The 12,522-nt window shown below is 38.9% G+C and overlaps 1 protein-coding gene across 2 annotated transcripts in view; it reads left to right on the top strand.

Annotated features, from left to right (window-relative positions):
• The window catches only part of BIN3 (bridging integrator 3), a 44,281-nt gene that overhangs the window by 15,172 nt on the left and 16,587 nt on the right, over nt 1-12,522 (top strand). Inside the window, exons 2-4 of one of the 2 annotated variants that reach the window (XM_074287526.1) lie at nt 3,756-3,804; nt 9,805-9,845; nt 10,213-10,274. In XM_074287526.1, coding sequence (XP_074143627.1) covers nt 3,756-3,804; nt 9,805-9,845; nt 10,213-10,274 — 152 coding nt within the window. Of the gene's footprint in view, nt 1-3,755; nt 3,805-9,804; nt 9,846-10,129; nt 10,275-12,522 lie in introns of both variants that reach the window. The other variant, XM_074287525.1, reaches the window with a different exon arrangement.

The raw sequence follows: 12,522 nt of genomic DNA, 5'->3' as shown, positions 1-12,522 counted from the left end.
TTTATAGAAGCCACGTGAATTTTGGCTGCTGCCAGGCTAGCCAATCCCCAAAGGGTTAACCCTTCCAAATTACTGGGCTGGGTTAACAATAAACAGGATGTCCTCCAGAAATTAAATTTAACCGCTGTGACTCAGGCTGGCCCAACCTCTCCACCGGATCGACGTCTGGGGTTATTATCGGTGGTTAATTACACTGTTGGGTTTGGAAGCAATGTTGGTCAGTGTGGATTAAATAGAACTTGGTACAGAAGAGAGAAGTATGAGGGGGATGATAAGAACAATGAGTGAACAGATAAGTTGTAACATCTGAAGCAAGACGTTTATATTAAGGGAAGCGAGTATACTCAGTAAAGCTGGGAAGAACTGAAAGATGAGAAGTCATTAGTTCATTCTCATGCCTCCAGGGTGCTCTTGAATTTGTTCATCTATTAGGGTTGATCCCAGTGACTCCCTACCCTATCTGATGTTGACATATCTACAGTTTCAACAATTATATCAGGAAATAAATGTGTTTTAACTCCTAATCTGAACCTGGGTTCCAGCTTTTGTACTGATTCTTTTTGTCAATATATTAGGATGTCGTGAATTTGCGAACGTGTAACATATATAGCTAAAATATATGAAGAATATGTATATATGAATAATAAAAATGTCTTCTATATAATATTTCACAGTTTTCAAAGTATTTGGCACCCTCTCTGATTTGGTCCTCCCAATATCTCTGAGAGATAAGTAAGAAAACTGAGGCCTTAGAAAGGTAAAGTAGTTCATGATCTAATGCTCTTTCCATTACACTATGCCACTTCTTAGTCTAAATATTCCTTATTTTCAAGTGGAGAATCTGAAGTAGAGAACTTCATTGTAGGTCCAAAACAGGTCCCTAGAACATCCTTCCTTTCAGTTCTTTTTCTCATTAGTAGTTCTTTGCAGAACCTCTGTTTTGAAGAAGGAATCAGGACCAGCCATCCTTCACTCCTCTCCCATCTCAGCCTGTGATTTTCCAGACTTCACCATCAGTCCCCCAAGTGAAAACCCATCTTGTAGCCTCCTCCCCATTTTTTAGCTCCCTTTTATGTAGCATGTTGTTTCCTCCCATTAGTATGTAAGTTCCTTGAGGACAGTGAGTTTCTTTCTTTCTTTTGTGTGTGTGTGTGTGTGTGTGTGTGTTTTATTATTAGAGCTTTTTATTTACAAGATATATATGCATGGGTAATTTTTCAGCATTGACAATTGCAAAACCTTTTGTTCCAACTTTTTCCCTCCTTCCTCCCACCCCTTCCCCTAGATGGCAGGTTGACCAATACATGTTAAATATGTTAAAGTATAAATTAAATGCCATATATTTATACAGGACAGTGAGTTTCTTTTTGCTTTTATTTGTAGCTATGCTTTGCACTTAGTAAGCACTTTAAAGAATGCTTGTTGACTTGAAGATAGATTTGAGATTGAATCTTAGATTCCATTTTGAGATTCATTTGGATCTTTCTTACCTGTTTTTAGCAGAAACTAGGCTTATATAGTATAAGTATACCTGAAATCCATCACCTCTGATAAAAAAAAAAAAATAAAAAAAAAAAAAAAAGTTAGATCCACAGATGCATTGGCGTCATCAGGCATCTAGGAGAGAAGATTGTCAGGATGGTTTTGTTTGTTTGTGGATTATATAAGGATTTGTAAGTAGAATGACCGCTAGCCTGAAACTACCCCCTTTATTTAATACTACAGTTACTATCAGCAAAGATAGGAACAAGAGAATGCTCTCAAGAACTGCGTTTGATAAAGCACTGTTGATTAGAAGATCATTGTCCTGAAAGTAAGCTGTGTGAGTAGCCACAAGGATCTGAGTTGGAAACAGCATCACAGGTAGTAATCTACCTGCCTTCTCTCTCTTTATACTCCTGAAACAGTCAGGGTATTTAGAATTAGAAGAGATTTAAAATCTATTCCATCCATATGAACAGACAATTTTCAGATGAAGAAGTTAAAATCAGTGTTAGTCACACAAAAAAATGCTCTAAATCACTTGATTAGAGAAATGCATATGAAAACAACTTTGAGGTACCACCTCACATCTCTCAGATTGGCTAAGATGACAGGAAGATAATGATAAATGTTGGAAGGGATATGGGAAAATTGGGACACTAATGCATCATTGGTAGAGTTGTGAAATGATCCAAACATTCTGAAGAGTAATATGGAACTATGTCTAAAGGGTTAACAAATACTCTGCTTTGATCGAACAGTGTCACTATTGGATCAGTATCCCAAAGAAATCATAAAAGAAGAAAAAGGGACCCACATGTGCAAAAATTTTTGTAGTAGCAAGGAACTGTTGGGGAATGGCTGAATAAGTAATGGAATATTATTGTTCGCTGAGAAACAACAAGCAGACTGATTTCATAAAAACCTGGAAAGACTTATATGAACAGATGCTAAATTAAGTGAGTAGAACTAAGAGAACATTGTACACAGCAATAATACAATTATATGATCATCAACTCTGATGGACTTGGCTCTCTTCAATAATGAGGTGATTCAGATCAATTCTAATAGACTTATGATGGAAAGAGCCTTCTGCACCCAGAGAGAGGACTGTGGGGACTTACCTGTGCATCACAATATAGTATTTTCACCTTTTTGTTGATATTTGCTTGCTGTTTTCTTTGTTTCTCATTTTTTCCTTTTTTGATCTGATTTTTCTTGTGCAGCATGATGTTTCTAAACATATTTCCATATGCTTAGAAGAACTGCATATATTTAACATATATTGGATTACTTAATATCTAGGGAAGGGGGTGGGAGGAAGGCAGGAAGAAAACTTTGGATCACAAAGTTTTGCAAGGGTGAATATTAAAAACTGTCTTTGTGTGTATTTTGAAAATAAAAAGTTATTATTTAAAAAGAAAGAAACAAAATGAGTAGGCTAATTTCAGAAAAGCCTGGGAAGATTGACATGATGCTAAGTAAAATGAGCGTAACCAAAAAAAATTGACTACAGTAACAAGATGTGATGAACGATTATGATGGTCTTGGCTATTCTCAACATTGTGGTCATTCAAGACAATTCCACTAGATTTGGGATGCCATCCGCATCCAGAGAGAAAACTATGGAAACGGAATGTGAATTAAAACATAGTATTTTCATCTTTTTTTGTTTCCTTTTTTCTTTCTCATAGGTTTTTTTTTCTTTTTTGTCTGATTTTCTTTGTGCAATTTGACAAATATGGAAATAGATTTAAAAGGATTGCACATACTTAACCTATATCATATTGTTTGTTATCTTAGGGAGGGAAGAGAAGAAAATCTTACAAAAATTAATGTTGAAAAAACTATCTTTATACACGTATTTGGAGGAAAAAAATTACTATTGAAAAAAATTTAATCTATCCCAAACTTGTCATTTTGCAAATAGGGAAACTGAGGTCTACAGAATTGGCAAAGCTTATATTCTTCTTCTTCTTCTTCTTCTTTTTCTTTTTTGAAGTGACTTGCCCAGGGTCACACAGCTAGGAAGTGTTAAGTATCTGAGACCAGATTTGAACTCGGATCCTCCTGAATTCAGGGCTGGTGCTCTATCCACTGTGCTACCTAGCTGCCCCAGCAAAGCTTATATTCAAATCCATATCTTCTGATTTCAAATCCAGTGCTTCTTGTAAAAGAGAGCTACCTAGCTTTAAACAATCCATTTTATCCCTAATACTTACAATAGTACATTCTTCTCTGTCTCCTATAACTTTTCTCTCTATCTCTTACAGGATTCCATTCAAGATTGGGCAGCCCAAGAAACAGATTGTTCCCAAGACAGTGAGTAACCCAATTTTTTCTGTAAGGCCACACATGGCCTTCTAGTAGAACCATTATTTTGACCCAACACATCTTACATGTGGGGGGGGGGGGAAGCAGCCTTTAACTTTGTTCCCATTTTTGTAGATGTAAAACCCCAAAGGTTGTCAAGTTCTGAGACTTTTCCTTTCTTTGGATCATCCTGCTCAACCTCACAAGAGTAAATGAATAGGGGGAATTGCAAAGGGACTAGAAAACTTAATAGCTCTAAAAAGCCCATCTCCAGAAATAGGGCTGGATTTAATGATCTAAACCTAATTTGATGCAGAAAATTCAGAAATTATTACTAGTACTTCTCCGGAGTAGCCATTCTTTGTTACTGCCTAATAACTTTCCCTCTAGCTTCCATTCATTTTTCTAGAGAAAGAATTAATGTGCCAACAACCTGTTTGGAAGATCAAGATAGAGTTTGTACTTCCCTAGAGAGTTCTTGTGTTAAGTTGAAGCCAACAGTTTAGGACCTTACCACTTCTTTTGTTTAGTAGCCACTGCAGCTGTGTATCGACTTAGAAGTGGTGATTAATGATCTACTAAAATGGTTTCCTATTGTCTTGACCTCACGGGGGACCCTGCCTTTCCCCATCAGTTCTGGTCTCATCCTCTCCTTCTCCTCCTCCCCTACCTGCTACATATCCAAGTGTGTCCTTTACTTTGGATGAGGCTCTAAGCCAATTTAACATTCCAGGGAATAGGTCAGCTCCGGGGAAGCAAGCTTCTTGAGCCTCTGCAGAAGGTTTGTTCCCTTTCCAAGCAATTAAATAGCCTCCAGTTATGAAGATACCTCCAGCAGGAGTTAGATCCTGCCCCTGTTTTGTTTTCTTCCACTCTTTATTTTGTGCCCAGAATTAGAAAGAAGTCATATGTACTTTGCAACATTTTTTGGAAGCCCCATAAGATTAAGAGGTCTCTCTGGCTTCCCCATCCAAGTAAATCTTTTAAATTTAGTTTGCAAGCCATGAAGAATCTTTTTTTTAAAATAGTTTTTATTTGCCAGATATATGCATAGGTAATTTTACAACATTGACAGTTGCCAAACCTTTTGTTCCAATTTTTCCCCTCCTTCCCCCCGCCCCAGATGGCAGGTCGACAATACATGTTAAATATGTATAAATTAAATATAAATTTAGTATAAATTAAATACAATATATATATATATATACATATATATATATATACACACACACACACACACATATATATATATATATATATATATATATATATATATATATATATATACATGAAGAATCTTTTAGGTATGAATTGGACAAGCAACTGAAGATCCTTCCAATTCGGGGAATCCAAGCCTCTCAAGTATGATTATTTGCTATACTCCCTTCCTTCCCTCTTGGACTAATAGGTTCTGCTCTCTAACTGAGATAACTAAATCAAATACAAAACATTTCTACCAGTCAGCATGAAGTTCAGAGCAAACATAGCAACAACTCTATCAGAAGGAAATCCAAAGCCCAAGCACTTATAAATCCTAAATCCTAAAAAGAGTTTTTCCTACTTGTCATCAGGAATCAGGATGCTGGAGATATCAAAACTTAAAATGAAGCCATCCATCCTGTACAGCTGACTTTGAGCCAGAGCTCAAAGAATCTGGGCGTGCAGATGTTGGGCCCTGGCCGGCTACAGGAAGTGGCCTCAGGTTTCCAGGGCTTAATCCAGGGCAGATCAGAAAGAGAAGTGGTTTTGGGAAGGATCTTATATTCCTATCATTGATATTAAAAAACAAAACAAAACTATTCTTGCCTTTAATGAAATGAACTTTGTTCCTTCTGGAACATGCTGCTCCCTGGAAAGCTGTAGGGCTAAGATCCAGCTTGTTTGTAGAACTTTTTGATAGAAAGATCCTCTGGGCCTGACAGACTGTCTGAAGTGGCAAAATGACTCCAAGACAACCAAGGTTATAGGGGGAAGGACAGGTGTGGAGAGCTTAGAAAACCCCTTGAGTCACGCCATTCTGGTGATCCCCCTCATTTCATTCTCTATTCCTCCTTGGGCCTGGGCTGCTTCATTTGGGACAAAACTTTTTTCCTCTTAATGTCCCACTCTAAACTACCACAGGGAATCTTGCTTCCACTGAAGCAGAAGGGCAACCAGGAGTTGGTGCCTTCTTATAAATTTCCAAGAAATAATTCCATGCCAAGCACCTGGAATTCCAGCTCAGTGAGATTATGATCTGAGTCTGATCCAGAATGAAGGAGTCTAAAGAGCTCTCAGGTTGGGTTAAGAAACATATTGAGTTTACTTCCTTGATGTCCATATTCCTTTATCCCCTGAACTCTTAAGGAATCTTAATATTTACCAACTCTTCCTCTCTACTGTCCCTCACCCCTACCACCATCTTCACCCCAAATTTCCAAACAGGCCCAGGCTATACAGTTGTCTCAGCATCTCTGGCAGCTGCCATCTGAACACCAGTGACGCACTCTGTTTTTCTTGCCTGAGTGCTTTCTGGGAGTGGAGCAGATGTGGATAGCTAGGTTATTGGAAGTCACAGGGGCGCTGTCATGGGAATAAATGCTAATGTTATCTTCAGGGAGTTTCAGGAGATTTTTGGCTCAAGACACCCAGCCATCAAACACAAAGAGAGCATTGTGTCTTTGCCCTCATTGTTCTCCTGCACACAGGTTATTCATGAAAGTTCTGGGACTTTTACTAGAATGGCATGTTCTCTATAGGAGCTGACAACTGAATCTGAAACTTAAGGAAAAAATCCTTATCAAATGCTGTCATTTTGTTTGGTCCCCTCACAATCTCCAGTATCTCATATAGTTGCTAGAGCATTCCCCTGAGGAAAAAAAACGGAGAGCCTGGGTACTTTAAGGAAAAAGAGAAAGAATCTTAGTCCAGAGCTTCCTTCTCTGTAACTTATCTCCCAGGTGAAGTGAAGAGCTCATTTGAGTCTGTAAATTAAAGGGGGATTCCCCTCTCCATGTGAGGCAAGGAAAAAACCTGTCAAATTGGACCTCTGCTGATGAAAGGTTCTTAAATGCAAAAGATGGTGCTTGTCTTCATTCCTTCTGACTGTTTACCCAGCTCTGTAATATCAAGCTCATGAGAGTATGCCATTTGGACTTTAGCTTTCTGGGAGAAGGGTCTGCAGCCTTTTCTGGCACTAGCCTTTTTATTGCCACAGGAACCCCCTCTATCCTTGTGTTCTCTCGTTATGGTCTCCTTTCTCGTTTAGAACTGAAATGACCTCTCAGCAACGATCTACTCCAACCTCCAGCTCTTGCCAAAATCTTTCTAGTCTCTTTGACCTTTTGTCATTTCACATGGGCATTAGCCCCAAACTTGAGGATATTGAGAGCAGGTTAGCAGTGTTGGTCAGTGGCCTCCAGCTCGAGTCCCTGAGATCACTTCATCAGCCGACCCAGCCCCTTCTGTCTATGCATCTCTGTTTACTCGAGCATTGTTGACTGAGTTCCAGTTACTCTTTTGGCAGAGGAAAGAAGCATTTAAATGGATTCTGATCTTTTCCTGGTCAAATCTTTCCCTCAAAATAGGGAAGTAGCTTCTTTGTGCCTTCTGCCTAAGGAACCGAAATTCCCAAGACCTTCTTGAGAATTTTCCCATATGGAAGTTAGAGAGCCCTTTTAGCTGATGAAGTATGAAAGTAGCTCAGCACTTAACTATCATAGACTCAAAGATAGCATAGTTTCTTCCAGCATTTCATAGGCTTTAGGGCATTCTTTCTTGGCATGCATTATAGGTATCAGTTCCCACCCCTGACCGCCCTTCTCAGCTTCCAGCCCCTGTGCAAGCCCAGGATCATGTGCATCCTAGAATGAACTGACCTAGTTGGAAGCTTAAAGTCCTGTGCTATACAAGTAGGAGCAATCTCAATCCAGAGAAACCAGGTGTTCTTTGACGTCCCACACACCAGCACACTCGGTGGGATTGCAAAAGAGAAGAGTGGAAGCCAAAGGTCACAGCTCTAGGAGTTCAACAAACTCTCTTGCCTCCTGTCTAAGAAACCACCTGCACTCTACTCTCACCCTCACAGGGACTGGTTCTGGCAGAGTTAAAATGCTCAACTTCTTTTGGGAGCCTAACATAGAATGACACACTACTTACCTGCCATCTCCTGGTGGCTTGACTCGAAGTCAGGCACTAAACTCCAAGCATTACCCTGCCACCAGCTTACTGTGTAATTTGGGGCACACCACTCATTCTCAGAAGTCTTGTTCTCCCTTTTTTAAAATAGTATTGATGTTGTGCAAAATCCCTTAGTGGTATTTTGTTTGATGTCCGAGATTGTCCTGGGAAGTCCTATGCCCACAGTCACAAAACCGATCCAGTCAGAGCACTGGGTCTGCAGTGAAGAAGAGCAGAATCCTGTCTTAGAACTTTTGCTTCCTTCTACCTCAGTTTCTTCATCAGTAAAATGGAGATAATAGCAGCAGTCACCTCTCAAGAGTTATTGTGAAGATCAAGTTAGATAATGTGTATGAAGCATTTTTTGAACCTTAAAGCATGTCTACAAATTCTGGCTGTTGTTAACTCTTAAGTGATGGAGCTGGGGCTTTGAACCCAAGTCTCTTTGAATTCTACCATAATGCCTTTCTAAATAGGTCACTATGTTGTATGATTTCAGGAGCACAGATAAGACCTTACTACCCCCCCCCAAATCTTCCCCATTACTTTAGTTGAGATTCTCTACTACAACAGTATTAACAACACATTATATTTCACGAAGCACTTATACTTTACAAAAACTTGTACATACATTATCTCATTTGATCTAGGTTTTTCAAAATGCATATTCCCCCGAGAGGACAACACTATTGAAACTATTATCAGTTATTTATCCCTTAATAAGTCTCAGCTCATTCCCCTGAGAACAGATTTTGTTAGGGGGAGAAGGAAGGGAAGAGAATGAAGACATTTATTCTCTACTTGGTAGAGAAAAGTGAGGAACCTCCCTGCAGAGAGAAAAGAATGTAGCCCAGAAGTCTGGGGGTACCAAAGACCAAATTTAGCCTATTTTACAGTTTTGCCATGGTCTGGCACAGGCTCTAGTTGTCAGTCTATAAAGTGAGGAAACTACATCTCTGCTCTGCAAGCTAATTAACATAGAAAGATGAGGCAACTGGACAGTTATCAAAGGGGAAGCGTAAGGAAGGAGGAGAGAGTTCTAAAGACCAAATCTTTGACTCCATCAGTGAGTACATCCTCCCAAAGAGAAATATTAGGTGAGTAAGTTTGATAAGGGGGAAGTATACATGAATCCAATGAAAGTTCACTGAGTTATACCTGTGGCATTTACTTTTTCTGACCGGGAACATCCATTTATCTCCTTCCCATGAAAGTAGTTAAAGTAAAGATATATTTCTAGCTGTGTTCTTTTAGTATCTTCTGGCACAATTCATTGCATTATTTGTTTCATATAACATCCCAGATAAGCTGAGTGTTAAGTATAGAAAGCTTACAGTGAAGTCAGGCTACTGTTTCTATTTTTTAATGAGGAAACTGATACACAAGAAAACAGAGAAGGACCTTTAACTTCATCTAACATGTTTGTAGTTGGGACTACCAACATACAAATAGATACAGTTTTCTCTAGTATATGAAAAATGTGCTAACTAAGCAAAAGTTTAACTTTATTTCCTTAAATAGTTTCAATAATTTTCTTTTTTCATTGCTGTGGGAGTAGAGGGGAAAGAATTTATTCCCCTGCCCCTTTGGTGGAAGAATAAAGTCACAATCTGCTGGTACTTGCCTAGAAAGCCCATATAAGAGGAGTCTCTTCCCTAAATCAAGCAGTTAATTAGTCAAGGAGCACAAAGAGAACTTGTCATTGGAGAACTGTCAGTACTTGCATAAACTGAACAGTATTACTTCCTGGAGGCTCAGGTGGGGGATGATTATCCTATATTGTTTAAAGTAAGGGCTGATTTTTTTCCAACATTGTCTTTTCTTTGATGATTGAGTTGTCTTTCATTACAGGTGGAGAGAGACTTTGAAAGGGAATATGGAAAACTCCAGCAGTAAGTGATCACCTCCAGGAAAAGGAGATGGAGAGACTCCAAAAGGGGGGAGAGAGAGCTCTGTTTTATTTAATTTTTCTAATTGTAACATTTGTTTGATGCTTTATTAATGACTTGGAGAACACCCTTGTTAGTATGCTGTTGAGGCAGCTCAATTCATTATACAATAAAATGCCCATGTTCCTTTATCTTCATTGATACTCTGTCTAGAGAAGCTTATAGAATGAGTGATCTTTTAGATTAGATTGATAATATCCATAGCAAATGTGCTTCTATTCTCCCAGCAGCATCCTAGAGAAGGTTAGATTTACGAACCAAAAGGAGCTTAAGAGAACCAGAAATCCAGCTGTCGTCGTCTCTCTTGCAGGCTGGAGGATCAGACCAAGAAGCTGCAGAAGGATCTGAAAAAGAGCACTGATGCCGATCTGGGTAGGTACTCCCATACCATGTTGCTAAGGAGCAAGAGTTGGAGGATGGTGACTGTGAAAATAAATAGGTTTCTCTCTTACAGAGTCCCAAGTCTGTTTTTTTGTGGGGACTAGATTTGTAATGACTCCTTCAAAAATGTTGACTGACAGTTGACCCTAGGTTAACTGTTCCTCATCAGAACAGACTTCTTATTCTTGCCAAAACTCTCCTACTTTCCTAACTTCTCAGGAGGCCTCTGGGTACTCCTTAGTCTTGTTGGATTTAATCCTGAGTTTGATGACTTGAAGCAAATTTGCTTCAAGGAGAATTGGAATACCATCAGAGTTAATTTGAACTTTAAGCTAAAAGTGTCTTTGGCATATTGGAATCTAGGCTGCTGTCTTCTGTCTTCCTGATTTCAGGCCCTTGCAGCAATGAACATTGAAAAAGATTACAATAAATCCCCTGGGAAATAGATGATTTGCTTTTCAGGAACAAAGTGATATCTCAGAAAGTGGTTTTGAGAAGGGCAGAAGAAGAAGAAGATCTTATGGACTAAAACATAGTTCTAATACAGACAGGCTTTAAAGAACGCTTTTACATTGCCCTGAATTTAGTTAATTTACTAAGGATTCTGAAAAGTTAAGAGAGTCTTGTGTATGGAAATTAACAGGAATCAGCCAAAAGTCCTAGAGATGCAAATCTCTTACCTAGAGTCACTCTTAAATGAAAAGAAACTATACTGGAACTCTTATATTTTAAAAACAACAACAACTTGTAGCTAACTCACATTGTCATGATACTTAGTACTATCTTTCTTCTTGAAACAGAGGAACATGTCAGAAGTCTGTAGCAGCTCTTTGAGGCTTCTCTTCCAAGGAGTCCCATCTATATTGTATATAAAGTTTTTCCTTCCAGAAATAGCAGGAGAAACACCTAAAGAGACTAGTTTTCCATTTAGCAAAATAATGGGTTTGGACCAAATGATCTCCCAGATGCTTTCTCATTTTAACATTCTTTGGCCCTATCATTTTGTGACCAGATTTCAGAGAAAGTAAAAGTTCATCAGTATTAAGTCTTCTTTTTGGTGGCCCATAATGACTCATTTGTGGTTCCTTGGAAGCATTTTCTGAAATTGCACCCAGGCTGACCAATTGGAGGCCCTTGTTAGCCATTCAATCTTCTGATGAAACTGAATGAGTGTTCAAGTTTGGACTGCCTTTTCTGCACCTTTATCCACAACTTGAGACAGAAGAGAGGAAGAAATTCATATCCGTTCCTATAGGGAGTCAAGAGAGTTAGAAATCCAGGCTTGCCTTGCTCCTTAGGCCTTACTTTGTAAATAATTAATATTATGAAACCAATTTTCATGGTCAAAGAAAAGCATGCTGGGAGTCTGTAGGGAGTGGTCAGTGGCAGCTGCTCAGTGGGGCCTACTCCACCTATGTAAGATATGTCCTTTGGGGTTTTAGGCAGCTCTCCAGGCATTCCCATTAGGGTCCCTAGAATTTAGGGTGGAGGAATCTGCCTTCTGCAGACTGCCAGCTCTAGACATTCCTGAGAAAGGCAGACCAGAATCAACACTGGATGAGCACATTGTTCTTCATTTTCCTCCTCCTGTTCAAGGGCAATGTGGAGTACCATTAGCCAGCCAGGCTATAGATCCCACTCCCTCCTCCTCACAAGGGGAGTATTTACATATTATGTATTTCTGTTCTACCGCATCAAATACTCTCAGTATGACCTCGGTAGAGTTTGTCCTTTTGGTTGGCATCTGAGTGGAATATAGAGCATATTTTACAAGTTTAAAACTGCATTAAAACTTAGACTATTTTTTATGTGTTTTCTATCACAAGATTTTTAGCTTTCATCACAAGAACTAAGAAACAATTGCTTATGCAAAGGAGTTGTTCTGCATCCTTTTAAGGGTAGTAATAATAAGAATAACACCAGTCAATAATACCTAACATTTATATTGTTTTAAGGTTTGCAAAGCATTTATATACATTATCTCATTTGATCATAATGAGCTGCAAAAAATAAAATGCCTCTTCCCCAAAAACAGAAGCCCTGATATAAACTGACTCTGTCTATAGCTAAACCCCTTGGTTTATGCCAGGGAAGTTCACACCATGTTAATCCAGATTATTTGAGTTAGTCCATACTTGACTCATAACTTATTCCCAGCCTCTATTTTTGGTTCCAACTAGGGAAAAATTGGCACTTAGAGAAAATCTGGATTTTTAAAATAATTCAACTTAGTTGGAAC

The sequence above is a fragment of the Sminthopsis crassicaudata genome, chromosome 2, assembly GCF_048593235.1.
Source record: "Sminthopsis crassicaudata isolate SCR6 chromosome 2, ASM4859323v1, whole genome shotgun sequence".
Taxonomy (NCBI): domain Eukaryota; kingdom Metazoa; phylum Chordata; class Mammalia; order Dasyuromorphia; family Dasyuridae; genus Sminthopsis; species Sminthopsis crassicaudata.
Note: the sequence above shows the minus strand (reverse complement) of the source record. Positions and strands in the feature narration are given on the sequence as shown.